Source organism: Anopheles funestus, chromosome 3RL, assembly GCF_943734845.2.
Source record: "Anopheles funestus chromosome 3RL, idAnoFuneDA-416_04, whole genome shotgun sequence".
Taxonomy (NCBI): domain Eukaryota; kingdom Metazoa; phylum Arthropoda; class Insecta; order Diptera; family Culicidae; genus Anopheles; species Anopheles funestus.
The window spans coordinates 16,663,836-16,691,561 of NC_064599.1; the positions used below are offsets into that span (position 1 = coordinate 16,663,836).

General features: G+C 44.2%; 8 protein-coding genes across 24 annotated transcripts in view; 4 read left to right on the plus strand and 4 right to left on the minus strand.

Moving 5' to 3' along the window:
• The first annotated feature begins 786 nt into the window (after window positions 1-786).
• LOC125769325 (hydroxymethylglutaryl-CoA synthase 1) lies at window positions 787-4,084 on the plus strand. The gene has a single exon (XM_049437998.1). The coding sequence runs from the start codon at window positions 2,181-2,183 to the stop codon at window positions 3,588-3,590; it is 1,410 nt and encodes a 469-aa protein (XP_049293955.1). The 5' UTR covers window positions 787-2,180; the 3' UTR covers window positions 3,591-4,084.
• Window positions 3,922-9,906, minus strand: LOC125769328 (alpha-N-acetylgalactosaminidase). Its single transcript, XM_049438001.1, has 7 exons — window positions 8,593-9,906; window positions 8,351-8,525; window positions 8,178-8,272; window positions 7,928-8,089; window positions 7,654-7,866; window positions 7,421-7,582; window positions 3,922-7,350 (listed from the first exon to the last, which is right to left on the minus strand). The coding sequence occupies exons 1-7, from the start codon at window positions 8,941-8,943 to the stop codon at window positions 7,219-7,221; spliced, it is 1,290 nt and encodes a 429-aa protein (XP_049293958.1). The 5' UTR covers window positions 8,944-9,906; the 3' UTR covers window positions 3,922-7,218.
• Window positions 9,907-10,347: 441 nt separating this feature from the next.
• LOC125769335 (V-type proton ATPase subunit C) lies at window positions 10,348-19,321 on the plus strand. The gene is made up of 9 exons (XM_049438010.1): window positions 10,348-10,610; window positions 11,469-11,626; window positions 11,720-11,873; window positions 16,391-16,577; window positions 16,651-16,749; window positions 16,829-17,084; window positions 17,172-17,269; window positions 17,344-17,479; window positions 17,552-19,321. The coding sequence occupies exons 2-9, from the start codon at window positions 11,486-11,488 to the stop codon at window positions 17,645-17,647; spliced, it is 1,167 nt and encodes a 388-aa protein (XP_049293967.1). The 5' UTR covers window positions 10,348-10,610; window positions 11,469-11,485; the 3' UTR covers window positions 17,648-19,321.
• LOC125769333 (uncharacterized) lies at window positions 11,882-16,358 on the plus strand. The gene is made up of 2 exons (XM_049438007.1): window positions 11,882-13,128; window positions 14,016-16,358. The coding sequence occupies exons 1-2, from the start codon at window positions 12,530-12,532 to the stop codon at window positions 14,608-14,610; spliced, it is 1,194 nt and encodes a 397-aa protein (XP_049293964.1). The 5' UTR covers window positions 11,882-12,529; the 3' UTR covers window positions 14,611-16,358.
• Window positions 19,322-19,411: 90 nt separating the features above from the next.
• Window positions 19,412-21,438, minus strand: LOC125769334 (queuosine salvage protein). The gene has a single exon (XM_049438008.1). It carries the CDS (start codon window positions 21,285-21,287, stop codon window positions 20,103-20,105), a length of 1,185 nt encoding a protein of 394 aa, XP_049293965.1. The 5' UTR covers window positions 21,288-21,438; the 3' UTR covers window positions 19,412-20,102.
• A 52-nt stretch (window positions 21,439-21,490) lies between these two features.
• On the minus strand, window positions 21,491-22,502 carry LOC125769341 (uncharacterized). The gene is made up of 3 exons (XM_049438016.1): window positions 22,372-22,502; window positions 21,818-22,290; window positions 21,491-21,748 (listed from the first exon to the last, which is right to left on the minus strand). The coding sequence occupies exons 1-3, from the start codon at window positions 22,394-22,396 to the stop codon at window positions 21,548-21,550; spliced, it is 699 nt and encodes a 232-aa protein (XP_049293973.1). The 5' UTR covers window positions 22,397-22,502; the 3' UTR covers window positions 21,491-21,547.
• A 288-nt stretch (window positions 22,503-22,790) lies between these two features.
• Window positions 22,791-23,717, plus strand: LOC125770364 (uncharacterized). The gene is made up of 3 exons (XM_049439854.1): window positions 22,791-23,181; window positions 23,259-23,396; window positions 23,463-23,717. Exons 1-3 carry the CDS (start codon window positions 23,050-23,052, stop codon window positions 23,541-23,543), a joined length of 351 nt encoding a protein of 116 aa, XP_049295811.1. The 5' UTR covers window positions 22,791-23,049; the 3' UTR covers window positions 23,544-23,717.
• Window positions 23,718-23,818: 101 nt separating this feature from the next.
• Window positions 23,819-27,726, minus strand: part of LOC125770359 (uncharacterized) — a 42,276-nt gene continuing 38,368 nt past the window's right edge. For 7 of the 17 annotated variants that reach the window (XM_049439833.1, XM_049439832.1, XM_049439835.1 and 4 more), the window contains exons 15-18: window positions 26,170-27,087; window positions 25,807-25,821; window positions 25,037-25,263; window positions 23,819-24,751 (exon numbers count right to left, since the gene is read on the minus strand). In XM_049439833.1, the coding sequence (XP_049295790.1) occupies window positions 24,544-24,751; window positions 25,037-25,263; window positions 25,807-25,821; window positions 26,170-27,087 (1,368 nt within the window). In that variant the 3' untranslated portion in view covers window positions 23,819-24,543. The remainder of the gene's footprint in view (window positions 24,752-25,036; window positions 25,264-25,806; window positions 25,822-26,169; window positions 27,088-27,726) is intronic. The other 10 variants (XM_049439838.1, XM_049439840.1, XM_049439841.1 and 7 more) reach the window with 4 other exon arrangements.

Sequence of the window (27,726 nt, forward strand, 5' to 3'; positions counted from 1 at the left end):
AAAACTAATAAAAAATAAAAAAAAAATCTAAAAACTTGAAAATTTCTTAAGGCTATAACCTTAGCTTTTTTTGGAAAATTTAGCAAAATTTATAAATTGATGTATTTTAATGCGAATTTGTTGAAATAAGTTTCTTTTCACTCAAATGATTGCATTGTTAATGAATTTATTACTAATGTTCTGAACTTGCTTAAACAATGCGTTTTTTCCATCTTGCTAGATAAACATAGTCCATTACATACAGGTGTGCGATCTGTTTCGGAAGCTATGTCTTAATCGTAGTTATGATTACCTGAGTATTGATGGTACGGCGAAGGTCATGAAATGAGAAATAAAGCCGGACAAGTTTGATTTCCCGGATACAAAAGTTTTTATCTTTATGCTACTCGAAGCGGCTTCTAATTGGAACTATCCGACTTCTTATATTCGATCGCGATTGTATTTTGCTAGGTTTATGACGCGGTGGGCAAAAACATCTTCGTTCACGTAATTATTTTGTTACAATTTCTTCTGACTATCGGAAAAATTATGACAAGATTTTCCAGCGCCAAACACACAAGTGCTCCAGCACGGTTCAAACTGTTTAATAAACATTTAGAATCATTTTAAAACTCAAACCACGTGTTTTGTTCGGTATTTTTTGAATTTTGGAATTTCAATTAAATTCCATGAGGGTTTCCCACTGTGCTGCATTCAGCAGGTATGAAGTTTAGCAATTTACTACAGATGGCGCTAGCTTTATTTTGACGTTTTGCGATAAAGAAACCGGCAAACGTAAACAAACCCCTTCTTGTACGATTTTTACCCGTAAAAAATGCCTCTTGTTGTGTGAAAAAAACTCATAAAAAAGAGGGAATTTGCATAGTTTACAAATGCACTCTTTTCTTCTAGGCACGCGTTGCAAATGAAACATCGAAAAGCTGCTCAATGTGCTGCTGATACATCCTCGCCAATCGAACTGTTTCAGCGAGAAGCGCGAAAAGGATGGCACGATGATTGCACGAAACCACAAACGGGATGGTGCAATACGGGAGTTTTTGACAGCAATATGCAATTTGCTTCATACCAACAGCATAAAAACACGTCGCAACTGAAACGGCACACGATACGGCCGGTAGGTAGGTGAGTGTGGAAAGGTTGAAGCAGGTGTCGGGCCGGCGGGAGTAGGAAACGGGGTACGGGGAAGAAGTTCTTGGGCCAGCTGAAGACGAGCCCGGAGTAATGCATCATCCTCTTCCGCGATCATCGTGACTTCGCGAAGAGAGCAAACGTGAAAAACTTGTTTGTTCGCTCGCTCCGGAACGGGTGTACCGATAGCCGCACCAGCTTGGACCATTCAGTCTCGAAAAGTACACGGTCAGAGTCGGACGCAAAGCTGCAACACTGGTCTGCCGACACTTTACTACGTGCGTGAGTGTTAGCCGAATCGGATGTTAGGATCGTCGTTACCTTAGGAACCGTCGCAGGTTGTTTGATCGCTGGTACGTTTCGATAGTTCACATCGGTGGGGATTACGAGCACCGGGTGACATAACCGGACTAGTGTGCGGATGTGCTGTGATTAAAGCGCCGGAACCGGTTGGTGATTTATCGTTTTGAGGTCCAGCGTAAGGAACCATCCTTTTGCTGATCCGTTTCAACCTATCCCACTATCGTAGCGGATTATGTAACGTGGCTTGCTAAGAAATTATCCCGTGAAACGAGAGCGTGATACACCGTTGATCCCCGGAGTGACGAAAACTGTGGCTGGATACCGGTTTCGAACAGTGACCTACTAACGGTGCGAATAACGGAGCTTCGGTGCGGAACAGCGTGCCTCGAGAGACTCGATAGGTTTTCCTTTTGTTTCCTACGCTGAACGCTGAAGAAAGAGAGGACCACGAAGGGGGACCATACGTTTTTTAGACCACCCGTGCCACAAGCAACCGAAGAAGGCAGAGAAACAATTTAAAGCCACGAAAAAAACAACAACTAGACACGGCAAGCTGGTAAAAAGCAGATCACTCTCCGCAGTGGAAAGCAGACAGAGCGAAAGAAGTAAGAAAGACTTCAACCGCCTCGAGGGTTTGTGGACGTGAAATCGAATCGTAGCGGAGAAAAGAAAGCTCGGACTGCGTGGCTGCTAGCGTCTCTCGCCCCAGCGTCTTTGGAGAAAGTTACACTCGCGTTCGGATCAGGCGTATGAACATGAGCGGCACCGGACAGGGCCAGTGGCCGGCCGATGTAGGCATTGTTGGACTGCAGATCGTCTTCCCGTCACAGTTCGTCGATCAGACGGAGCTGGAAGCGTTCGATGGGGTGTCGGCCGGCAAGTATACGATCGGGCTGGGACAGCAACGGATGGGGTTCTGTTCCGACCGGGAGGATATTAACTCCCTGTGCCTAACCGCCGTACGGAAGTTGCTCGATGAGCATAAGATTCCGCTGTCTCGAATCGGCCGTCTCGAGGTCGGCACCGAGACGATCGTGGACAAGTCGAAAAGTGTAAAATCGGTGCTGATGCAACTGTTCGAGCCGGAAGGTGTGACCGATCTGGAAGGGATCGATACAACTAACGCGTGTTACGGTGGAACGGCCGCATTGCTGAACGCGATCAACTGGATTGAATCGTCCAGCTGGGACGGCCGGTTGGCACTCGTTGTGTGTGGTGATATAGCCGTGTACGCGCAGGGATCGGCCCGCCCGACTGGTGGAGCCGGTGCAGTGGCCATGCTCATCGGGCCGAATGCACCGCTCCGCTTCGAACGGGGGATGCGTGCGACCTACATGAAGCATGCGTACGATTTCTACAAACCCGACCTCAGCTCCGAGTATCCCGTCGTGGATGGGAAGCTTTCGATCCAGTGCTACCTAAGTGCCCTTGATGCGTGCTATCAGCTGTACCGGAAGAAGTTTGCCCAGCGCCATCCGGACATTGTCACGCCCGTCACGCTCGACACATTCGATGCGTTTATCTTCCACAGTCCGTACTGCAAGCTGGTGCAGAAGTCGTTGGCACGTATCGGGCTGAACGATTTCGTGCTAGCACCGCCCGACCAGCGCACCAAGCTGTTCCCGGGCTTCGACCAGTTTGCGAACGTGCGGCTCGAGGATACGTACTTCGATCGGGACGTGGAGAAAGCGTTTATGGCGCATTACGCGTCGGTGTTTGCGGCCAAAACGAAACGGTCGCTGCATCTGGCCAGTTTGGTGGGCAACATGTACACGCCCTCCGTGTACAGCTGTCTGGTGTCGTTGCTGATCGGTTCGGATGTGGATGAGCTGCTGGGCAAGCGGGTTGGCGTGTTTTCGTACGGTTCCGGACTGGCGTCCTCGATGTACTCGATCGCGGTTACCACCGATCGTGACCGGTTGGCCGATTTCAAACGTCAGCTTAACTACGTGCAACCGTTGCTTGATCGCCGAACGAAGGTAGATCCGGCAGAGTTTACCAAGCTGATGGAGGTGCGTGAGAAGAACAACCATGCGGCACCGTACGAACCGTCCGGTTCGATCGATGTACTGTTCCCGGGCACCTACTACCTGAAGGCGGTCGACTCGATGCATCGACGAACGTACGAACGTGTGCCACCGGAACAACCTTCCTCGTGAGCCACCACCATGACCAGAGCCGGAACGAAAGTTTATTACAAACACTCGAAAATATCACACACACAAACAAATGCTTTCGCCTTTCCGCCTTCGAAGACTGTTGCTCAGGGGATGCTGCCTCGAGGAGTGTACTTTTGTTTATCTTTGTTTAATTTAAGCTTTTCCTCGATCGCGATCGCCGAGCGATCCGACTAGACTGTAGAGTTTGTTAATTCAGGAGATCCAGTTGAGCCAGTCAAGAAGATCATATAACTATGCATGAAGTTATTTTTTTATATAGTGGATTAGTTAGAATAGTTAGAGAAACACATACAAACACCAAAAATGGTGCGGCACTCCAGGGTGGTGTTGTTTTTTTTTTTGTTTTCGTGTACGAATTTTCCTCTCCCCACCCGTGGTTTGGTGTCCGATCGGTTGTGTTAATTGGTTTGTTCATTTTTTTTTATACGAGATGCGAAGTATCAAGACAAAATGTATGGTGAACTGTATGACAATCATCGTGCGTTCAATGCGTTTTACAAATTGAAAGAAATTCGCCCCCCAAAAAAAGCGCGATCATCATGGATCGATCTTCGCTCGCCGTTTGCTCTCTCGTACACGCAATCGCTGCGTGATCGATCGCCCTGTGTGTGATGGGGTGTCAACATTCGGACGCACGCACTGTACCATCTTTAGCCGTCAAGGAAAAACTGGTTTCTGTCTGCTCACCAACCATATTACGTGGCCCATCTTCACCTGGACCGAGGGGGATTTTCGTTGGTTTTGTTTGGAAGCTCGCTTTCTATTCCGTAAAACATTGGTTTGAGGTAGTTTTAGGGGTAGAGCCTGGTCGCAGCTATTTCATAAAGTATCTGTTGTAACATTTATCATCAACTCCATCGGCCGTTGTCCAGCCTCGCCCTATAACCGAGAAAGAGTTGATGAACGGACGGTGAATTTTTAATGAAAAAAACCACACCTTCGAACGTTTCAATGTGCCGCTTACAAGATCCTGTCTGGAATACTTTGTAGACCACAAAAATTCATAGAAGCATGATGTTAACGAATGACGAAAGAATGCGATATCCGATGGACGTCAAATCGGCCTATAGTGACGCAGATTTTATCCAAGATCGAATGTAATAATGGAAAAGATGATTTTACCTCAACCTTTTTGTTTGGTAATAATTTCATACTCTTGACCTTGAAACGATCGACGAAGAACTTAATTCCAGTAGTGCAGTGAGGAAGCTCACAGCCCATCTTTAACGACTCATGAAAACACGTTTAAAAGCACATATAAAAAATTGTTGCAGCGTGTCACGCCATCCGTTGGGATCCGAAGTAAGTGAGCTGAACCAAAAAAAAAAATCTCCTCAGTGTGTTGGACTGGGTTGGACTTTGGAACGGCCGCTACGGCATAGAATGTGTCAGCCGACGAGGCGCATTTAGTCTGCGCGTCGAGAGACAAGCGATAGCGAAAGCATGCGTTAAGTGGCCACAACCAATACCACATAAAAGACCACACGTGATTTTTACAAACCAGTAGCCACAGGTACAGTGAAGTGTGGTCCCACTCAATTAAGCTCCAGTACCGATTGTTGCTAACCTTATCACATACCATTTGTCGGTCGATACTCTGAATTAGTTGGATAAATTTTAATGTTTTAGCGCTTTTCGTTAACGATGGTTGTAATAAGAATTGGTGTATTTATTTACACCTTCATGCGTACAAATGGTGTGTAAGTGGATGGTAGATGACTCTTGCCGATTTCGTTGCCGATTGTTGATACAGATGAAGCGTGTTTACCGAACCTTGATGGGAAGCAGCAGGTTTCGTTAAAGATGGTCCATCCTTTCCTTCTTCCGTCCTACCTTTACCAATTCAATCCAGCAAAGTGGTTGTATGTCTGCTTTGGAGGGTGATGTCCATTGCATAATACGAACGATTCAAACATCGTCACAACCCCTTTAGGAGTTTTTCCAATGTTCGCCGATCGAAAGTCACACCTCGGTCATATGCTTTTTTATCTCTCTTTTTCAAAATCTTTTATCGATTCCTGTGCAAGCTCTGCTCCGCAGTTTTGTAAACGACTATCCGACGCATTGTCTGTGCAGATGCATGCATCGGCATACCGCGTTTATAGCAGACGGAATAGTTACTTATTTTTATCTCAAGTGTAGCGTGCACCGTCAGATTTCGCCTCAGAATTGTATACAAAAAATAAACTTCACTCGCACTTCAGGCGCAACATGAATCTAGTCCCCCCCACGAAACCGCGCACCATTCTTAAACCACCACTCAAGTACGAAAAATTTGTTTATCATTAAATAATGTTCAATCGATTAATTCTTTGCGTCTCGAAGCAACAACAAAAAAACAACCTCTTCAAAATGATTCCCCAACAAAAAAAAAGCGAAATAGGAACTCAAAATGTACTAAAAGGGAGAGGCCTAATGGAGCACCGAAGGCACACGCGTGTATCTGTCTATATAGTGAAATTTAATTTCCATTCAAAGTGTTCCGCACATTCGAGCCAGGTTTTTTTTTTGGTCTGTGGCGGGGGAAAAGTGTGTCATCTAGCGTGCGTGTGAATAGCAACACAATTTGTACACACCCCAAAAACGGTTGAGATTGACCATGAAGCTGCATGATGCTTTCCAATGAGTGGTTCAAACACACTAGCAAGCGTTTGATTTCTTTCCTCAGCGAAGGGGCTGCATTGTAATTGTATATCTTTTTGTACTTCTAACCATGTAATAGACATTTAAAAACCATGTCCTGAACTGCAAGGAAGAAATATTTAACACCCAAAAATCAATGTCATTAAAATGGAAACGTTCCAGTCAGTGTTAAATTTAATAAGTTTTGCCACTGGTAACGATCGCCGCTAGATGAAGATCACGTACACACGAAGCGCGAATGCACATTCTCATTTTTGCTTGTTTGTTTTCACCGTTTTGTTTTACGGTCAAACAGAACGCCTCATGGAACCGGACAGAAAGCGATCCAATGTTGGAATGCCACGTAAGAGCGGATGTAGCTTCTTCTTTTCGTTTTTCTCACATGATGCAACAGACGGTTTCGGACCATTCCTCCCTTCCGTTTTCCCTTGTTGTTTAGCTCTTTTACGAAATCAAACCCTCCTCCCCCCCGCCCCCCACCCCTTTCCGCATCTGGAACCCATTCTGGAACGTTGCAGCTTTGCAGTGCAAATGTAGTTTGGCGCCGGCTCAGGTACGAGTTGGGTAAGGCACCACAACTCAAGCATCAAGCGAACATGACGGCGAAACTGTAAGCGTACGGATGAGCATGGGCAAGAAAAGTTCGCAGCGACGGGTCAACGAACGGATGGAAAGGAATGGAAGAATGCCTGTTTCACTGACCTTGGCATCTCAGCAGGTTGACGGAAGCATTACAGCAGCACAGCTAGAAAAGGGGACCTGGGTAGGGGCGCAGCGTTGGAGGGAGAGGAACGCACGACACCCCAGAAACCGGAAACAACGTGGGCAGCAAAGTATGTTGCGTTTGCAGTAATGCGCATTAGACTTTATTTTACACGTTGCCAACACCTCCCAAGATTCTTCCGCTCGTACGCATTCAGTCTTTCTTCCCCCCTCCGCACCATTATCGATACCACTACATGCACTAGAAGCTGATAAAATCCGTTCCAAACTGTGGTACAAATCGGTAGAAGTTTGCACCGGATGGGTTTACCCTCGTCTCAAATGTGCTGCCGGTGCGTACCAGAAACGGAACCGCCCTTGGTTCGAAAAGATCCTACAAAGCAGATACATACGCAAAGTAGTGTTCATTCGCTGCGCCGGGAATGATTTCCATTTACACTTACGTAAACTTTGTAACCCTTGATGTTGGTACTGTTGCTGAGGCCAACGTCTTCCCGCAGCTTCACGCTCACGGTGTACGGTGCACCGTCGGCACGGCGTGAAACGAATGCAACTGCTTGCGTCAGCTCATGGCCCGCCCTGGGCAATATGGGTCGCTTCCAGATCTGTGCAGGGAAGATACATACAGATGTGTACTGGTAGCGGAAATGTGAGATTGGTCTGTTACTTCGCTTACCTCTATCTTGTTGACGGTCTTTACAAGTCTTCCCTGAATACCCATCGGATCTTGGTTAACCTTGATGATGGCTTTGTTGAGCAGCAACTCTTTAACCTCTGGAGTAACCTTAGCGAGATCGTTCGATATAAGAAGTGGGGCAGCTAGTACAGTCCACACGGCTAGTTGAGATTTACTCTGATCGTAACTCAAGCCATAGTTGCCCAGAACCAGCTGTTGAGAATGTGATCATACGTAGAAGGATCTTACATTTAGCAAAAGTGAAGCACCTTACCGTATCAGGATCATTCCAATGTCCGGGTCCAGAATGTGGGACGATTCGGTTCTGATGGTCGGAAAAGTATTTCGTAATCTCCACCACCGACTGATGCGAATCCTCAATGTCTCCCCAGTTACGCCACATGTTGCACGTTTCCTTCAGCTGCTCGTAATCCGGCTAAAAGTCCACGATCAGCATTACATTGCAGAAACGTTAAAAAAACACACACACACATTCGGCATTGAAATTCAATAGCTACACTTACGATGATACCATTATACTCTTGATAGGCGGGCCACGAGCAAGAGTACAGTATTGGACGGCCTGTTTCGTTCATAAATTCACCAAACTTGATGTAATCTGCGCGTGTAACAATAGATGAACGATGCGCATTTAATACAGTTGTTACAGGGGAAAGTGAAACGGTTTCTTTCTTACCATCTACCATCAGCTCCACGTCAGCGTAACAGCCATCAATCTTGATGAAGTCAACGTCCCATTTGGCAAACGTTTGGGCGTCCAGCTTGAAGTAATCCATCATGCCAGGATAGCCGGCGCACGTTTTTGTGCCAATGTCTTGATAAATTCCAAACTTTAGCCCTCTTTCGTGGATCTAAAACAAAGCGAACTCTTTACAGGTCGGCAGGATCCGTTTGGCCAGTGTTGGTGAGATGTCTTACATAGTCGGCTAGATGTTTAATTCCGTTGGGGAATCTTTCCTTGTTCGGTTGCAGCACACCGTCCTCATCTCGCTCGTCTGCCATCCAGCAGTCATCGATGTTGACGTACTCGTAACCAGCATCCCGGTAGCCTTCGGATACCATCAGATCGGCCATTCGCTTAAACAACTGCTCACTGATACACTCGTCCGGGTATTTTTTGCAATCCGTTATACATCGGTACCTCTCCCAACTCATCCATCCCATCGGTGGTTTTCGGGCTAGTCCATTGTCCAGCCCATAAACCACTACTGCCACACTGCAAACTAGGATCACTCCTGCCAGAGTTGGACAAATCTTAACTGGTAACATCTTGTTCTATCACCGTGCTAACGCTTCCGTAGCCAACGACTAACATTTCCAGTTCTTGGTCAGCTACTTTTTATAACAAGAACTAATGTGACCTACCCTTTAATCTGACCCATTAAGATAGGTTTGTCGCTTTTATCTATCCATGTTCTGCGTATGTTGACGCCTCGGGTACTCGAGACCATAAAATGCCTAGCAGGACACCGCAGAACAACGACCTCCCACAGCGTTGAGTATTTTGATGACCCAAATTTTGCTAGTGCACCATTATAGTTGGCCGATCCGATCGGTGCATGTTTGATTAACAGGTTAACAAGTACCGCCTGCCTTTGCCGATGAAATTTCCTAACAAATTTAAGATTTATTGCGCGCCTAATACCTATGGAATGATAAGAGGTTTATAGCCGAACGGTATCGTGCGTGTGATCGTGCGATTAAATCTGTAGTTTTTAAAGACTTGCTGTTAATTGTGAGTAAAATTGCGTTAGTTCTTCATTGATACAAAAATTTTTATAGTCGCGATTGATGATGAGCATTTCAAGGCCAAACGATCGAAAGTAATGAACCCGTTTAGTTGCAGACCATAACATGCTGAGGTGATGTAACTCCATTAGAAGAAGCGATCATGTTAATTGCTTCCTTTATCAGCATGTTTCTAAATGAATTGGTGGGCTACCGAATGACTAATATAATGAGATCGTAATTGAGTATTGATCGTCTTCAGTAGGATATTAGGGGGTAATTAAATATCGGGATATTTTTTCTTCACAAGCGATCTAGTTGAACTTCAAAAAGGTGCTTCCTTTTGATCGCATCATCTACAAGTTCTTCTCCTTCTTGGCGTATCGACCTACTTGATCACTTTTATCATAACTGGCTTAGTAAACCTAGTTTATCTAAAGAGTCGAATGGTCAGTTCTCACTATGGGGATGGGGTCGATCCGCACAGGATTTGGTTCTGGTCCTGTTGTGTGAGAAAACAGGCAACCCTTTACACAATCGAACCACCCTAAGTATCATTCTTTTGATTTATCTGATATAAATTATTTCATTCGACATCATTTAGAGTTTCTCTTGTTAACTCTTATAATTATATTTTATAAATTAAATTTAAAAATTGCACAATGTGATAATTTTGTACTATCTCAATTTATGCTTGAACCACCCTCTATACTCATTCCCGTGCAAAACATAAACAAATCATCAAGAAAACATTCACACTTATTATGTTTTCAAGCAAGCCCGTTTGACATCAGTTGAAATCAAAACAGACCAGAGTGAAACGGCACTTGAGTGTTTTCCCGTTTGCAAGAACGAGGCAGCAAACAATCTGACAGTTCCGAATGATTTCCACCACCAACACTCGGGCAAAACGCGTTCGCTGTGTAGCGAAACGTCGCAGAAAACTCTCCCATACAAGCGCACCGCTCCGAAAGCAATCACGTGAATACTGTAATGGTGGAGAAGAGAAGATCTGCTGCCGTTGGTGTTCTTGCCTGAGAGCTGCCTGCGTTCGATAGGATTTCCCGTGTTCGTGCTGTCCGGATTTGTTGCCATCGTACACCGCGGTTCCTTGGGACACTAGGATTTGTTCGGTTGCATTCCGGGACCATCTCGACCGCGTACACACAGAGCACCAGTCCGTGGTTGAACAGTTTGCATAGAAAAGGGTGAGTCTTTTGCCTTGCCGACGAAAACGGCGATGGTCTCTTGAAGGGTGCCCGACGGATGATTTCCCCGCGTGAAAAACTGTCTTTTGTGTGATGGTGACAAGTAGAAATGGTTGGAAAATGTTAAAGCTATTAACGACGATTGGTTCTACGGAGTACGGAGCGATTATTGATTCGGAAACGCGTAACGAAAATCGATAATGTTTGTTCGTGCCCATCACAGAGCGCTGAGGGTTGGATGGACAGCCGATGTCCTGCGGAAAGTGATGGAAAACCCGAGTGTGGGGATGGTGCAGGCTACAGGATAAAACAAACATCCATTCCTAACTGAAGCAAACGTGCTAGAAAGCACCTCAAATACGGTGCATTGAAGGTTTTAAGAAACTTGAGCTAGGAAAAAGGTAGATGTCATGTGACTTATCAGTTCAAAACAGCTGACCATTTTTTCGCTTCGCAAGCACACCATCTCGCTTGCACGTGCGTTAGTCGGTATGGTTCATCCCTCTCGCTCGTTGGCGAGTTGCATAGGTTCCCCATAAGTAGCATAACTGCTAAACAAGTGAAGGCGCAGAACCAATTGCATAAGTGACGGGGAAATGGTCTGCCACAACCAGAAGAAGCCTCCGACGGCTGTTCTGAAACCTTCAACATCATCGGGATCATCAGTGGTATCGATTTTTGTGTCATCGATTCAAAACAAACCAATCTAGCCCGCGTAACACAGCGGACACATGCGAATGTCAAGGGAACGAGGAGGCTCCGTGAAGAACGAGTGAATTAAATATTGAAAAGTGGTCATAAAGGACCGATTAGACTCCAGCCTGCCAGTTCACTAATCGATCATTCCTCTACCCGCAGGTGTTGCCCTCGATAGAATGTCCATAATGACGGAATACTGGTTAATATCTGCACCGGGCGACAAGACCTGCCAGCAGACCTGGGAAACGATGAACAATGTTACCAGCAAGCAGAACAACCTTTGTGAAAACTTCAAGTTTCACATTCCGGACCTGAAGGTATGAATATGGTACACCTCCTAGCAGGTCTCTCTATCGCGTAGTGTTAGAACAACCCAATCACGGGATACATTTGTTTCCTTCTTTTTTTAGGTGGGAACCCTCGATCAGCTGGTCGGGCTGTCCGACGATTTGGGCAAGCTGGATGGCTATGTTGAGCAGACGACGCGCAAGATTGCCGCCTACCTGGGCGATGTGCTGGAAGATCAGCGCGACAAGCTGTACGAGAACTTGCAGGCCAACAACAGTAAGTAAGCGCTGGAAAGCGGTGTTAGTTTGTTTATTGCTTTTATTTGAACTTTTGGCTGTGTTATCCATTCCTCGCAACGGATTTTCTTGTAGACGCGTAGGTAAATGTATACTTTTATCCATAACGCTGATCGCAAGTGAAGTAGAATCGCGGAGAACAGCGTGCATAAACGCAGCAAGCAAAAATTAATCAACCCTATCAATTGTCGTTCGAAGCTAGTCCATAGCAGAAGTGGCTGCGCTAAAGATATTCTCTTTTCCGGTAGTAGTTAGTTTAGCGGGATGTTTTTTGTTGTTTTTCTCTTATTGGCGGAATTCCAGTCGTTTCAGTTAACGCAGTTTCTTATAAAACAATTCTCTTAATTAATTCGATTACTATTTGTCGATATGGATGAGTATTCCTTCGAAGTTTATCATATTATCGTACTTTCGTTATGTTATATCGGTTCTTTTGTTCCCTCTCCTGGCCTTACTTATCACACACACACCTTTGTCCTTCCAATTAAACCCGTATCTTAACCAATCATTCAACACCTTTCGCACACAACTGAACACTTAAACGCCCTATTGTTGATACCTTGTTGCTACCCGTGCGCTATTAAACCGAAAGCCCGGGACTCATCGGATGATGAATCTGGTCCGGCAACGCCGGCCATGGATGAGAATAAACACTTAGCACTGTTGAGTGATGAAGCCGGTGGGCAACTGTGTGATGACCATCGGCCGCGAACTCGTTCCTCCAGCCATAGCCACAACGAAGGTGGTACAACGACGGCAAGTTCCTCGCGCCATGGTAGCATAACGAATTCTTCCTCATCGGCCTGTTCGGTGGAGCGGCATCAGGGGACGATGTCCACCGGTGGTGAGATCGGGCTAGTGTGTACCTGTCCGATACTGTCGACACCAACGACACCGACCACACCGCCAACGGTGGTGTGCCAAGTGTACGAGTACGATACGATTTATACGGTGGCCTGTGGTGATGCTAGCTGTAACTATCGCACTAGCAGTAAGGATAAGCTAGGTCACAGGAAAGCGGTGAAGCCACCTCGTTCTCCCAGAAGCTCGAATGCAAGCAACAAAAGCCGTAAGGGTAGTAGCAGTAGCAGTAGTCACGGTCACCTGACGGTAACCGGTAGACCACCTGACGAATGCGGACACAGCGCACCCGAGACGGACCATGATGAGCAGGAAGAGTCCGGATTTGAATGGCGCTGGTTTCATCGGCGCAAGCATTCACAGACAAAGTCCAGGTACTGGCCGTCACGGTCCCTGCTCACTCTTAGCAGCTAAAGCCGTTCATCATCCTTTGTGTTGGATGTTGTTGAGGGAAGAATGTGACCGTTTTGTTGAGCAATCATCACACAAACACCTTGTGTTGTTCTTGTCGTTGTTTCTGTTGTTTGTACGTTGATATCATAATTGCGATCATTCGATTCGATACATCATATATCTTGCGCCAACCGGTGGTCAGAGTTACAATCGATTGGTATACGTTGGTTTAAAACTTAGCTCATCTTCCATTATGAATCATGCAGTATCATTCGTAGTCCATCCATAAATGGGCTTTAGATGTGCACAGAATATAAACCTAACGGTGCGATTGGGAATCGTTCATCACACAGCTTAAATCGAACATATTTGAGAGATTGTATGTATGTTCTTCACGCTCATCAATGTGTGTTCCTCATCCAGTACTATAGTCTGAAAAAGTATCATCAACCGAATTGGACAGTACTGTTGATGTGTGTGTTCGTTTTTATTCTCCCTCTCTGTAAATCCCTTAAATGTTACATTTGCCCCATTTCCCATTTGATGCCAGTTGTTCCTTTGCTGTATCACTGAATGTATATCGTTTATCACTTGGAAACGTTCTAAACGAACGTTGACCACTTGTCGCCATCGAACTGAACACACGCATTTGTAGTAAATGTTCGCTGTCCATGTTTTTTACGTGTGAATATTGGTGATCGTCATGATGATCGGGTTAAAACACATTTATTTGAGTTCTTCCACTATGTGCCTTGAATTTGGAAGCGACAGTATCGTTTGGCGAATGTGTAAACTGTAGCAAAACATTCCGTTCTCGTTCGCACCATACCATTCCGGCGGTGTTTACGGACAACGGCCGTATTTGTAGGAGTCGCTCGTCTAGCCATCTGTTCGGCGGCCACAGCCCTGGGCGAACATCCGGGATCGGATTGCGCATCTCACCCGTCAGCAGTAGTTGCTGTGGAGGTAGAGCAACCACTGGCAGATATGACCGTGCTTCAAGTCCCGAACAGGACGCTGTATCGGAGGTTTACGGCGGCGATGGTATGCTGGATCCTTCCTCTATCGGTGGTGATACTCCGTCCGGGACGACCTTCACGTCCACGGTGGCACGGAATGGGTTGCGTCAGGGGAAGAAGACTGCTAAAAACCTGCCACAACCAACGTCGGTGTCGGCGGTCATCAATCCAGGTCAGGCTTACCTGGTCCTCATTTATGTTGCGATCAATTTTCTCTTCTTCCTTTTGTTTTTAAATGCATACTTACCAACTACACAAATACACACTTCTATTTCTCTTTCTCTTACTACTACTAGCTGCTCTGCTGTACTATGTTATGTTTGTTTTATTTCTAAAAACAAAAATTGCATACTTCAGGACTTTTACTTTCTGTTGTCCACCTTTCAAATAGTCGTTAGTTTTGTCTGTGTTTTGCCCACGTGTGCTGATCACCTGTGCTGCTGAATATGAACACTCATACCCGGATAGAGAAGGTTTTATTTCCTGCACAATCTGTTCCTACCTGTTTTATGCGGATCCTTCATACTCCAATGTTTTGTTCGGTATAATAAGTATTGCACAGCCCACCCCCTCGCCCGTGTTGTGTCCTGATGCAAAAACAAAATCTATTCTACTCTGTCGCTCTGTTTGCTGCTCTTTTTTATCACACAATGTATCTCTTGTTTTTTAATCTGTTTTCCAGTTCCTTGTTCGTTTCAGGATCATCGCCATGTTTGCTGCAAGCTGTTTATTCGCTTTTATGTTTTGCGTGTCCTTTCTTCTTTACCCAGTGCAAATGTGCTGATTGCACACACAGGATATACACTAGCCCGACCTAAACCACTTTCCCTCCCCCGCATCATCCATGAAGAGTGCACTCCGTCTGTCTTATCCTGTCCAAAAACTTATGTCCTGTCGTTATTTTCTATTTTTTTTCCAATTGTCTCAATTTGCACTAGTTGCTGCGTCTATTTTCCTAGTAGTTGTTTAATTCTTTATTTTTTGCATTATATCAGGTGCGGTGCTAAGTTCTTGATGGCATTATTTATATTCTCTATGATTCAATATGGCTTGTAATGGTCGTTAAAACAGTCTAAAAGGGGAATTGATAATGTACTCAAATTGTTATTCTGAGTCGATATTCCGATGTGGATTATCAGAAGTCACAGATGATCAAACAGCACTGCTTTAATTGGGTTCGATACACTTTTTTCGAAAGGATATTTACTTCTGTGTCCACAACTCATTATATATATAACTCCGACCTGGTCCCAATAAATAGCTTTCATTTCAAGAATATTGCAACATTTCACTTGCTACATGGGTCTCTCTAGCTCCCAGGGTGAAAAGAAACCTTTTATGTTTTTCTTCTTTTATATTGGAGCTGACTCCACCTGTTGGCAAATGGCGAGAACTTGGTTGCGCACCTAATATATCAGCACGCTTACCCACTTTAAATCCCTTTGCATAAATCCCTTCCTTTTGTAATGCTCAAGCCAAAATTTTATACGAAACCCTTCTCATTCCCAGTAACGTTAATGATCTTGTTTAAGTTTCTCTGTACGTTTTATTTTCTTAGTTAGAAAATGTGATTGGAAAGGAAAAAAAACCAAAACAAAACAACTTATGCAAGTATTTCCGTTTCGTTTTTAGTGTAGCGGTTGAAATTGTGAACACAATTGAAGGATATGATTAAATTTTGATTGTGCGTAAAGGTGATACTTCTACTGTTGAACGAGTTAGTCAAACATGAACAAATGTGTACAAGTATTCGTAAGAGGCATACAATTAGATACTATACTGTGTAAGCTACTGTTGTCCCTCGCTTTGATGATGTGTTATATACTTCCCTTAAAATCTGCTGCTTTGTTTTGCTGTACATTTGTTTGTAGTGTGAAACATTTTAGTAAGCAAACAATATAAAGCATATATATCTTTATATATATATTTCTTTTCCGTATCGAATCTCTGTTTGGTGCAACATATTTTCGACAGCACACGCGTTCTGTATCTTGTACCTCTTCTTTACGTTGTGTACATGTGACTGATTTAGTCCTTGTTTTGTTTTGCAGAATTGTTTCTTATATTTATTTCGATTTTTTCCGAAGCACTGACACAGTTTTTGTTTCAACTGTTTATTCGAATCTATTTCATTGGTCTGTAATTTGTAGCATTACTAATAAACTCTGTTTTCCTTACTTTCTTCCTTACCTTGTTCCTTGGTACCTTGGTGTGCCGTTTCTAGATGACTTGGCATTGTACATCACCCGGTTCCAGTGGGATTTGGCCAAGTATCCGACAAAGCAATCGCTGCGTAACATTGCTGACATTATCTCCAAACAAGTCGGACAAATCGATGCTGATCTGAAGACGAAATCGGCCGCATACAACAACCTGAAGGGCAACCTTCAAAATTTGGAGAAAAAGCAAACGTATGTGTGGATGCGATCGGTACTGTTTTAAAGTGTTGAATGGAAAGTTTGTACCGTCCTTTCTCTCCCACAGTGGCAGTCTGTTGACGCGCAATTTGGCCGATCTGGTGAAGAAGGAACACTTCATACTGGATTCGGAATACTTGACCACGTTGCTCGTCATCGTTCCGAAGTATGTACACGGTGGGATCTCCCAAATGCGGGACCTTTTGTTTGCTAAACATTTAAACTTTGCCTTTCACTCTGTACAGGGCCAACATGGGCGATTGGAATGCACACTATGAAAAGATCACGGACATGATCGTGCCCCGTTCGTCGCAGACGATCACACAGGATGCGGATTATGCACTCTGCACGGTAACGCTGTTCAAGAAGGTGGTGGACGAGTTTAAGCTGCACGCCCGTGAGCGTAAGTTTGTCGTGCGTGAGTTCGTTTACAATGAGGAAGAGTTGGCCGCAGGCAAGAACGAAATCACGAAGCTGGTTACAGATAAGAAGAAGCAGTTTGTAAGTAGCTTAAAGGAGTGTTCGTTAGGACATACTTGGGAGTCTGAAATGGTAACGCTTTACGTTTTCATTATTTCTCCTGTTTAGGGTCCGCTGGTTAGATGGTTGAAGGTCAACTTTAGCGAGTGCTTCTGTGCCTGGGTGCACGTTAAGGCGCTGCGTGTGTTCGTCGAATCAGTACTGAGGTAGGAAGCTGTAAAATAATTATATTAAATTCATCAGATACTGATTGTGCTTTATATTTCTTCCTTTTTTCTAGATACGGACTGCCAGTCAATTTCCAAGCGATCCTGATTCACCCGAACAAGAAGAGCACAAAGCGTTTGCGCGACGTACTTCAGCAGCTGTACAGTCATCTCGATGGCTCGGCGGGCTCTTCCGGTGGAAATGCGGATGTAAGTATTTCGTATTGGCGTTGCTTATGACGGGGAATGCGTATTAAAAACACACACACGTTTTTCTTTCAGAACGTCGATATTCCTGGACTCGGTTTCGGACAGTCAGAATACTTCCCGTACGTGTACTATAAGCTTAACATCGATATGGTCGAAACGAAGGTTTAAACACAACGGGAGTGTATCTGAGGGCAGCAAAATTGTCCTCTCGTTTTGCAATCCAACCTTATCGTGTTTCCTTTCCCCCTGTTTTGCACCCCTACATTGCCGTACATTGTGCTGTTCATGTTTTCCTCTGTTTGGCTCTTTGTCTCTTTGTTATCTTGTATGATGTTAAGCAACTTTTCATAGTCCTTTGCTCGCGCACAAACTGTTTTTTTAATGCTTTTGTTTTTCCTCTTGAAGAGCAAAACAATATCCCTTCCAATCTCCTCTATACCCAGGATCCCTCATTTGTATTCTAAATTGATCCGTGTTATTATGTTGATTATTTTATTGATGAGTTTTTATTGATTATTGCTTAATAGTGCAACAGAACGTGAAGCTACTAGCGTACGCTTATCGTTCGCGTGCCCGCCTTATTTCAATCTATTGTATTATCCTTTTGTTTCCCCGTTCGGCCGTTCGTGTTTATTTAGCTGTATGTAAAACGTGCATAGTTAAGCAATGTTACAGACAAAACGATCAAAATGAATGTTGTAAGATCCATTTACGAAAGGGTTCGTATCAGGTGCTTCTACCGTGTATGAACAAGTGCTCGGTATCCGACTAAACAGGCAAGAAGAAGAAAAAGAAAACAACAACTAAACATCCCAAACGTTGGCTGGTTTGGCGTACGGAACGGTAAGGAACACGCACACAAACCAACATCCTTTTGTTTACCGTTCCCAGTTACGATAGCGTTGCGTGCGAGGATACAATCGAAAGCGAAAGCTTCCTCAAAATCAGCGATTTGACTAACAATATGTTCAAAGTATTATCTCGTGTCACAATCAATTTGCCAACCGTCATCGAGCAAATCCTATAATAGTATGGTGCCGTGCCGTTAAAATGCAAATTAAATCGTTTTGTTTTACGTATGTCGTGTTGTTGCTCCCAGTTACATGTCCGTGAATGTGTACATACAGTCGCATTGGTGCTGCATTGTATTGAATTCATGCACTGTCGAACATCGCTATTGCGAGTGCATTGAATAGAGCGTTTCATTCTCCATTATCACCGATCCTTGCAAACGTCCACCTTTCACGCACATGATTGGTGGTATGGTATGGCAGACAGAACAATAATAATCGCGCAGTTGATGCATACCGTAAGGACGTATCCTTGCGAAATTAAAGCCCCCCCTCCGTCATTAGTACTGGCCGAGAAAGAATGGGTACTTTGAGGGAAGGTTGCGGATTGTGTTGCTAATATCTTGTTACTTGAATGTGCAAATTCTATAAACTATTCCATAAGTGAAGCCCGCATGAAGGAGTACCCTTATTCCAAATGAGTATCGTAATTGAAACCGAGTGTAAAGACGCTTGCATAGTAGCTATGGTAAACTATATTTACATGCCAAGGGGATTCGAGGCAGTTGTGCAACAGGCACATAGAGCAACAACAAAAAACAGAAAACTATCCCGGATTGGATTACACTGCAAGCAAGATAGTGTTTTGTTATCGTATATTATATTTCGTGTAAATAAAACGTAGTTCCAGGTAGAAACTGTAGACTGTAAAACAAACCGGAACACAACAGTCCAATGGAAAAGCGCATAATAATGGAACAATTACAAAACCCAATAATAATGATGAATGATGATGATGAAGATGATGATAGGAACATTCCAAGCGAAATAAGCGAATTATTTTATTTTTACTGATGTGTTAAAACATACCGAATGATATCGAAAGCTTTGAGAATCAGTGAAAAAAAATTCCGTAGGAGGTGCAAATCTGGAGCTGGAATATGCTGTAGATGGATCAGGTGAGTATACCTCAATTAAATGTAAAACCGACCATCATCGTGATCTTCCTTTTGATCAAACTTTGCATTTTCTGCTCAGTTTACTAGAATTAGAGTGATCAAATTCCAGTCTCTGAAGAAATTAGATGGGAATCCCCTTGTCAATTTCCGTAGAAGTGACCCCGATCCTGTTCAGTATGTTGGTATAGGATGTGACCCGCAGCACAGGAGATCCTTAAGAATCCTTGCAACATGAAAATGACACCGGACGACACAATCCCACCTTACGAATAGGCCGATTCTGTGTTGTGGGGCGACAAACTATAATCGCTTGATGATGCTTCTTACGAACGGCCAAGCCGTATCAAGACTTATTTTTACCACGCAGACGGATAATCTGTCCATGCTACGGGGAACAGGCGACATTTATCAAATATGCCACAGGCCCGCCCCGATGCTTCTTGAAGGATAATGATAAAATATTGATAGACGACGAAAATGTGACCAATCCCAACCCGAGGTAATGCCAATTAATAAGTGTTAGTCATTTTTGATAGTTTTTTTACACCATGATTTATTGTTAGCTGTCTATTTCAAATTTCGAGAATTACTCACTGAGCTGCATTAAGGTTCATTAGCTAACCAGATCTTAGCAATGGGTTCTGTCCGGCTGGTTCAATAGTACACGCTAATTGTCTTGTGAAACGGAATGTACTCCAGTTCAGCAGCATGCTTCCGACGATAGTCCCAAAGGAAGTGATCCAACAAGATCGCATTAACACACTTCGGATCAATATCAGGATGACTCGTAATCAGTTTCTCGCGTACCATCGCCTTCAACTGTTCCACCACGTAGATGGAAGCACCACGAATTTCAATTTCCTCACGACATCCATTCTCCAACAATTTGTCCTCCTTCAGTAATGCCATCAATTCGTCGCTGTAGGTTAACGTACCGAAGTGTACCAGCACCTGTGGGACGCGATAGTCGGCAAACATCGTTATAGTATCGATATCTTCAAACCGACCCAATCCTTCACCCCGGAAACAGGACCACACATCGCCAACCAAGATTTGGGCTCGCTTGTAAAACGATACACGTGTCTCTAGTGGCGAAGCTCCATCATCACCACCATGCTTCAGTACGGCTTCATCCCGGAAGCAGGGAAAGTCTTCCACAATGCGGTGCAGCAGCTTAACCGCTGACCCGTCACAGGTGCGGACACAGTTTTCAAATTTCCCCTCATACCGTTCGAGCAGCACCTGGCCAACCTCGTGCAAACAGTCCACCCTCGATGCAAGCAGTGGCGCTTTCGTGTCTTCCGTGTCGGAACGCAGAATCGACTCTAACTGCTCGAGCGTAATTTTCGAATAGTATGCCGGATTTGTGATGTCGATTCCTTCACGCATTGCACGGTTAATAGCGGCACACAGTGCAAAGTACCCCGTTTGGCCCTCGACCTTCCACTTCGTTGCATCGGCTCCCGGTGTCCAGAAGCAAAAGTTAAGCGTATCGATCAGAAAAATCCAATTCACCGCATGCGGATCCTTCGCTGTCGGATGGTGTTCGTGTTGGGAAAAGTTTTCAATGTTAATTTCCTTGTCCTTTATACCCCGAATGACGCGATCCGCCAGCTTGTCGATGGCTTCTTCGTGTACGCTAATGTAGCGGGCGTTCCTTACGATCAGCTCACAGGAAGCAGCAGGAAACAGTTGAGGAGCCATGGTGGAGTTAGATCGGTTGCAGGGTTTACTTAGCACAGCAACGCCGAGAGCCGCACGTGTTGTGTGTGGTTGAGATATTGCGCGTGGTAATTGGGGCCGGCTAAACGAGACTAAAAAGCGCGCGCACTGCAGCATTCAGCCTAATGTTTATGTTTTATAAATCATAATTTGATTTGTTTGACATTAGATACAGGCTCGTTTATATCTATGGATTTAGATATGATGCTGGGATAAATTGAACATCAATAAAGTGCGTAAGTTGCATAAAGCATCGCTGATAATGATTGGATCGGCTGTGAAGAAATATCTGCCATCAACAAAGGGACGAATGTGAGACATTTTTGTTAACCACCAATCAAATACTTTATTCACTGCACATCAGCGAACAGCTCTAATTACTCCATACCTAACTTTTGCTTTATGATGAACTGTGGCAACCGTTTGCCCTTCCAAAAGCGTGGTAACGGCACTTCGGTAGCCTGTCTTAGCTTACTGGCCACGTACGCTTCGGCGGAAAACTTTTCCGCCTCCTTTATTTGGCCTATCAGTTCCGCTTGGAACAGTTTCTCCTTCTTCAATTCTCGCCTTTGTCGCAGCTGGGAAACAGAGAAAGGGATCGTTAGAAATCGAGCGAATTGTACCTTCGATCTGTCCACCATACTCACCTTTAACCATTCAAACTTCATGCGTTTGCGAAGCTTTCTCAGCTTATGCTTTCGCATTTTGCGCCTTCGGATGACGATTAACCGGGCTGCTTGTTTTCCATGTTCGTCCTTCACGGTCGTATCGGTGGGTAGCTCTAGGGACGGTACTACCGCCAGATTATCTCCAATCGGTCCTTGCAAGCCAGGACGTTGCACAGGGGTTTCGATAATGCGTGACACGAGCGGAATGTCGATTATTTCTTTCAACGGGATCAGAGGATTCCTTCGTATGCTATTGCCTATCTCGAAATTTCCTACCGTCGAACGTAATTGAACTGGACGAATCGGAAGCAGATTGTCGGTTCCGTGTCCATTTCCGGTTAATGGTTGCTTCCTTGCGTTCGTGCTTTGCAGAGCAACAATCGGTAAAACCGCATTTGACGATGGTTCTTTCAGTGCGATGCGGCTAAAACTCCGTGCAAGGGATGCAACTCCTGCAAGAGTGTAAATATATGGAAAAGAACACAGTAACAAAATAAATAAACGACCACTGTAGGTTAATAAGCCGTATTTACCGTAAATGTGCCGGTGATGGAGCATTTTTCAGTGACCATCAACAAATGTTGCTGCAAAACCCGGCCACGATTATACAATGTTTTGATTTTTCTTTGGCAACTGTCAAATTGTCAACACAATCGGCACAGTGTGTGTAATATGAATAGAACTGGGCAATTGATTCAAATGTTGCAAAATATAGAACGAGAAATAAAAGATAGAAAATAGTAATAATTGAACTTGAAGAGTAGAAGCAACATAAACAATTGAAAAGGTTCTTGAAAAAGCTAAAAGTAGTTAAATTTCAAAAACGTAAATTTTCTCATCATTCGATCCCAATGTGCCAAGCTGACAGTTGGTCAGGGTTGCTTTGAAAGAGGGAAATTTAAATTTCTTGCTTTGAGGTTATGGAACGTGGACACTCTCTCTCGGTATGGCGTCTCCATCGCTTTGGATAATATTTTTAAAGTAGCGTTTTTGGTGTAATCTTGTTTTCAAGTTTGAAGTTAATGTTTCAAATAGTTGAAACATTAACTTAGGATATGCAAAAACAAACCTTTGTAGGTTATACGCATGTGCAAAAAGGAACGTTTGTTGTTCTGCTCTTCGGGTGTTAGAAAGTAAACAAATATCTGTCGTGTAGACGCTGTTGAATTCATAGTTTTATCTTCATACGAATCAGGAACAAATTGTTCAAAATGCTACATTCTGCCTCGGTAAACTTTTTCCTATTATCCACCATAACAATCGCCATGACAGTATGGTCTGCAGACGTTGATAAGGTAGTGTTTCAATTTCCCGAGTACGATTTTAAGGAAACGAGCAAAAATGTAAGTATGAAGCGGTATCGATTTCGACCTTACGAAACCGGCTGCTAACGGATGCGTTTTCTTTTTGCCACGTACAGGAACTTACATTTCGTGAGTACGAATCAGCTTGTGATCAAAGCAACCGATGCACAGAATTTGATGGAATCGAGCGGACTCGATGCGTTCGGGAATGTATTTCACCATCGTGCTACCAAGAAATATACAAATTTGATGAGGTGAGTGAAGAATTGGTTTGCTAAATCAAAAGTGTTCTATTAATGTTTTTTTTATAACGTTTTCAGCTCGAAGAAGGTGAAATCGATGTACGACTGAACTCATTCCGTGCCTGTTTTATGCAACGTCTCAATCGCAACCGTGGCTAAAACCGTATCTATATACGCATCGTTACTTAAGTAGTATTTGAGTATTCCTCATGGCCTGTTTATTATTCAGTATTCAATCGTAGTACGAGCAGTGGTCCGTTCCTATCCATTCTATCCGGCCGCTACGCGAATCAATTAATTTTTTGCGAATAAATAGTGAACTTTATTAACACATTCGGATGTTGTCCTTTTCATTAAAGAATCAGGATCATTTTTTTTAAATGCTTTATTTTCCATCAAATCCATAAATTCATCTTTATTCGCTAAGATGAGAATGAACCACTTGTGAAAACAGAAAGCTCAATGGTAAATGCAGGAAAGAAAGGAACATTAAAAGAAGAAAAAAAAAAACTACAAACTCAATAACAGTGCATGAATATAACAAAATGGAATGAAATGACGATTAAATGACCAAAGGTAAAAAAAAAATACAAAAAATATGTAACAAAAAACAGGAGATGAAGATTTTAAAATATGCATGAATCGTATCGATGAATCGCTATACACAACCAACCAATAAAGTGTTTCAAACGTAGCCAATAATAAATTAATCCTTTGTGTGGGTGTGGGTGTGTGGGCATGTTTTTCCTTCATTCCTACATCCCGATACGTAGGGCTGTTCCTTACACAAAGCACGATGGATAGAAATTACTGGATCTTGAAAATTGTCGCCACTGGCGAGAGGAAACAAGATGACCCCGACCGATACGCACACACATTACATTTGAATGCGTTTTATGTAAATCTAGCCCTGGAATACATCCTACCGAAGCAATGAGCGATGATAAATGGGGTTTTGTTAGTTTAAATGAAAAAATAAACTACATGACTAAATGGATTTCCACACACTGGGGTCCCGCTAGGCGACTTTTTAAAATGGCACAACGACTCTCTCACTCTTACTCCCTCGCTTTCTGTGTGTGTGTCTCTCACTCGGGTGGGTGTTCCTTGCCGGTTGGTGAGGGTATATCGATGTCCGGGGTTTGTCCGCTCGTAGGGTTTACGATTTGTTCTTGAGGCTTTCGAAAAACTCTATGCTACTCTTCAGATGTCCTGGAAGCAGCACGGGACTGCCGGGACGTTCCGGTGACGTATGGCCATCGTCACCATTACCCTCACTGTTCCCCTCACCATTCATATCACCGTCACCTGCCGGTAGCGGTTCCTCCTGCTGGCCCACCTTATGATCGTCTGTTACGTTGTTGGCCCTGTAGTACGGACGCGTGCGCGCGAAGTGTGTGTGTATGGGGGGCAGTAAGCAGAATTAAAAAAAAAAAGAACATATCGTCTCCATTAACTAAACATCTATCGCTGTAATATCGAGCGCATCGACTACTAGCTGCAGCTACTATTTGTCCACTAAAAGCTACTGTCTAACATTCATGCAATTATCACTAAAGTTTGACTACTAAAACTACAACACAAAAAAAAAACAAAACAACTATTGCCGAAAGTGTGCCCCACCGGAGCAACTCATCCGATCGACCACGTACTTATGCTCACGGATCTGTTTGGACAGACTGCGCGCCGTTATGCTGTGACCGGGAGCCATCGGGTAGTACGTCGACTGTCTGTAAGCCTCCAGATTGAGCTTCCGAATCTCACGTATTTCATCCCGCACCGCAATACTGCTCGTGCTGCTGTACTGCCGTTGACCCTTCGCATCAACGCTCGGCATCCCTTCCTCGTTCAGCACATCGGACGACTGGCGGATGAAGTCCTGATGGGTGGCGATGTACCAGAAAATAAGCAAAATATCACGATCAGTATACTCCAGTAGGCAGTGGAAGGTTTTTGGGGAATTAAGAAGTATAGTAGATGAGCTTTTGATTGAGTGATATAAACACACACACACACCGATGCGCTTTTTGGGGTAGAAAGGAAGAAACATTTCATGACTGTGTTCAGTGTAGATCCGGCTGGATTGTAACGTACTGTTAACAACAGTTTTGTGTGCTATAGTGTGTCCATGTAAATAAGAAAAGATTCAATTCGATCGAGTATTGTAGGCTGTTGTGAAGGAGTTAATTGTAAGTGAGAAATAATGTTATTTACAAGAGAATGTTCGTATTATGATTTTGTTTTGATCTTGATCTTGAGGATCGCGATCGAGCATTTTACTGTATTATGTTACAAATGTGTAAAGTAGTTTTGTGTTATGTGATCACTAATAAAACACACACACACACACGTATATACACATGCACACAGGAAAGGCGAACGATCGTTAGATGATCTTCACATTTCGCACTCTGTACATTACCTTTCTAAGTTTGACCTTTATGCCACCATCATCATCATCATCATCATCATCATCATCATCATCATGGCCATCATCATCACCATAAATAAAATAAAAACCATAAATAAAATAAAGCAAAACATCCGAAAGAAAGAAATGGAGAGAAATAATCAACAAAACCCCTCGCTTTCGCTACTATTTAAATCCCCCCAAAAAATATGCGCGTGCACAGTGAAGCAACTGCTGACACTAAACGGCTGCAAAGGTAAACATTATGGCCGCTTGTTAAACATTACCCTAAAAAGCTAAAATACAGCTCCAGTAACGCAACTAACTAGTACACCATTTTAGCTCCACAAACCCAACCATTCCGGTATTACCTACCCTCGGTTTGTACAGTGGTTTCGGTGGCAACGTCGAGACATCACTCGTACTACCACTGTAACATTTGGCCAGTTCCTTCACCGACGGCAACACATCGATCACGTCCTTCTCGATGATCGTAAACTCGCTACCGGTGGCCGTCCGCGAGGCAGGAAAGTCAATGTGCAGCGACGAGTGCATCGAGGGCAGCACTTGGGTAGTGCCCTGCTCACATCCTTTGGCCGCTTCACTCACCAAACTGTTGGTACTACCGGTGAAGCTAAGCTTACGTTTCGGTGCAAAGAATTTGATCGTTTCCGGTGAGAGTGGTTTCACTGGGAAGGGTGACCGGCGTGCTTGGGTACGATCATCCGTCCGTTCGCCGGTGGACAGCTGAGACTTAAGGGTAGATACGTTGATACCTGCTGGCACTGGGTGACTAGTGTTCAGTGACTTAGCCGGGCTTGATGATGATTGAGGTAGTATTTGAAGGATGGTATCGTGCACTCGTTCCGTTTCCATTTGGTTCGTACGTACAACCTTCGCCTCACCGGTGGTAAGATCGTAGATGCGTGTTACATCCGAATCTTCACTGTACGTAAGGCTGTCCAGTTCGGGGCGAGCAGTTGATGAGGTTGGTGAGTTGACGGAGCTTAGCTCGGACGAGTTGCTTATCAGTGAACCATTTGGTTCCGCTTCCAGAGGGATGAGATAGATCTCACGCGCCGCCGTACTGAGGTAGCTCACCTTGGTACCCTGCTTCAGGATCGGATCATCTGCCGTCACCTGTATGGGGCGGGCGGCAAAGATATCTTCCGCCTTAGGATCTCGCTGTTTGCCGAAGCTGCTCGAACGGTACAGCGAATTACCCGATGCGTCCGGGGAGAGCTTTTGCTGCATCGATACACCATCGTCTACGTTGCGGCCAAGCAGAAGGGACTGTGGAAAGCAATGCAAAGTGGTATCAGTGTTCTGTCTAAAAAGGTATTGGGGTTTCACGATAGACCCTATTATTAGTACACGGGATCGAATGCATTTGTTTTTGGTTTTGATTAGCAGCGGTATTGATTAGTTTTGGTAGTGGATCGCCACGTTTACACCCTGTATATAGTATATAGACTCCAGCTGAATAATATGATAGGTTACTTGTTATGTGTGTTACGCACGTTGAACGAAGTTTTACACAAGATCCGCACGAAGCTGATCGTTCGAAGCAGTATCAAGGAATCGCCATCTACATCCAAAAAAAAGGTGGTTTTTATCCTTAGTTTTCTTCAATTCCTTGATACGTGATAGTGCTTCCTTCAACGGAATGTTTAGTTAGTAACTTAGTACACGTTACGAGCGTTTCGTTAAAGCGCTGGATTCTGAGGATTACAGTGGATGAGAGGTATGTATGCATGTATGAAGGGGGGCGAAAAACTGGTTGTCATCCCATTGCCATTATGTCCCATGTGTTCGTATACGGCCATGTTGGATGGTATTTGCTAGATGATGGATGAAACTGTTTGCCCACCATATAGTGTCGTTACAACAAAACGGTCCCAAATGGATGAAGGTAAATGATCGATGAGGGGG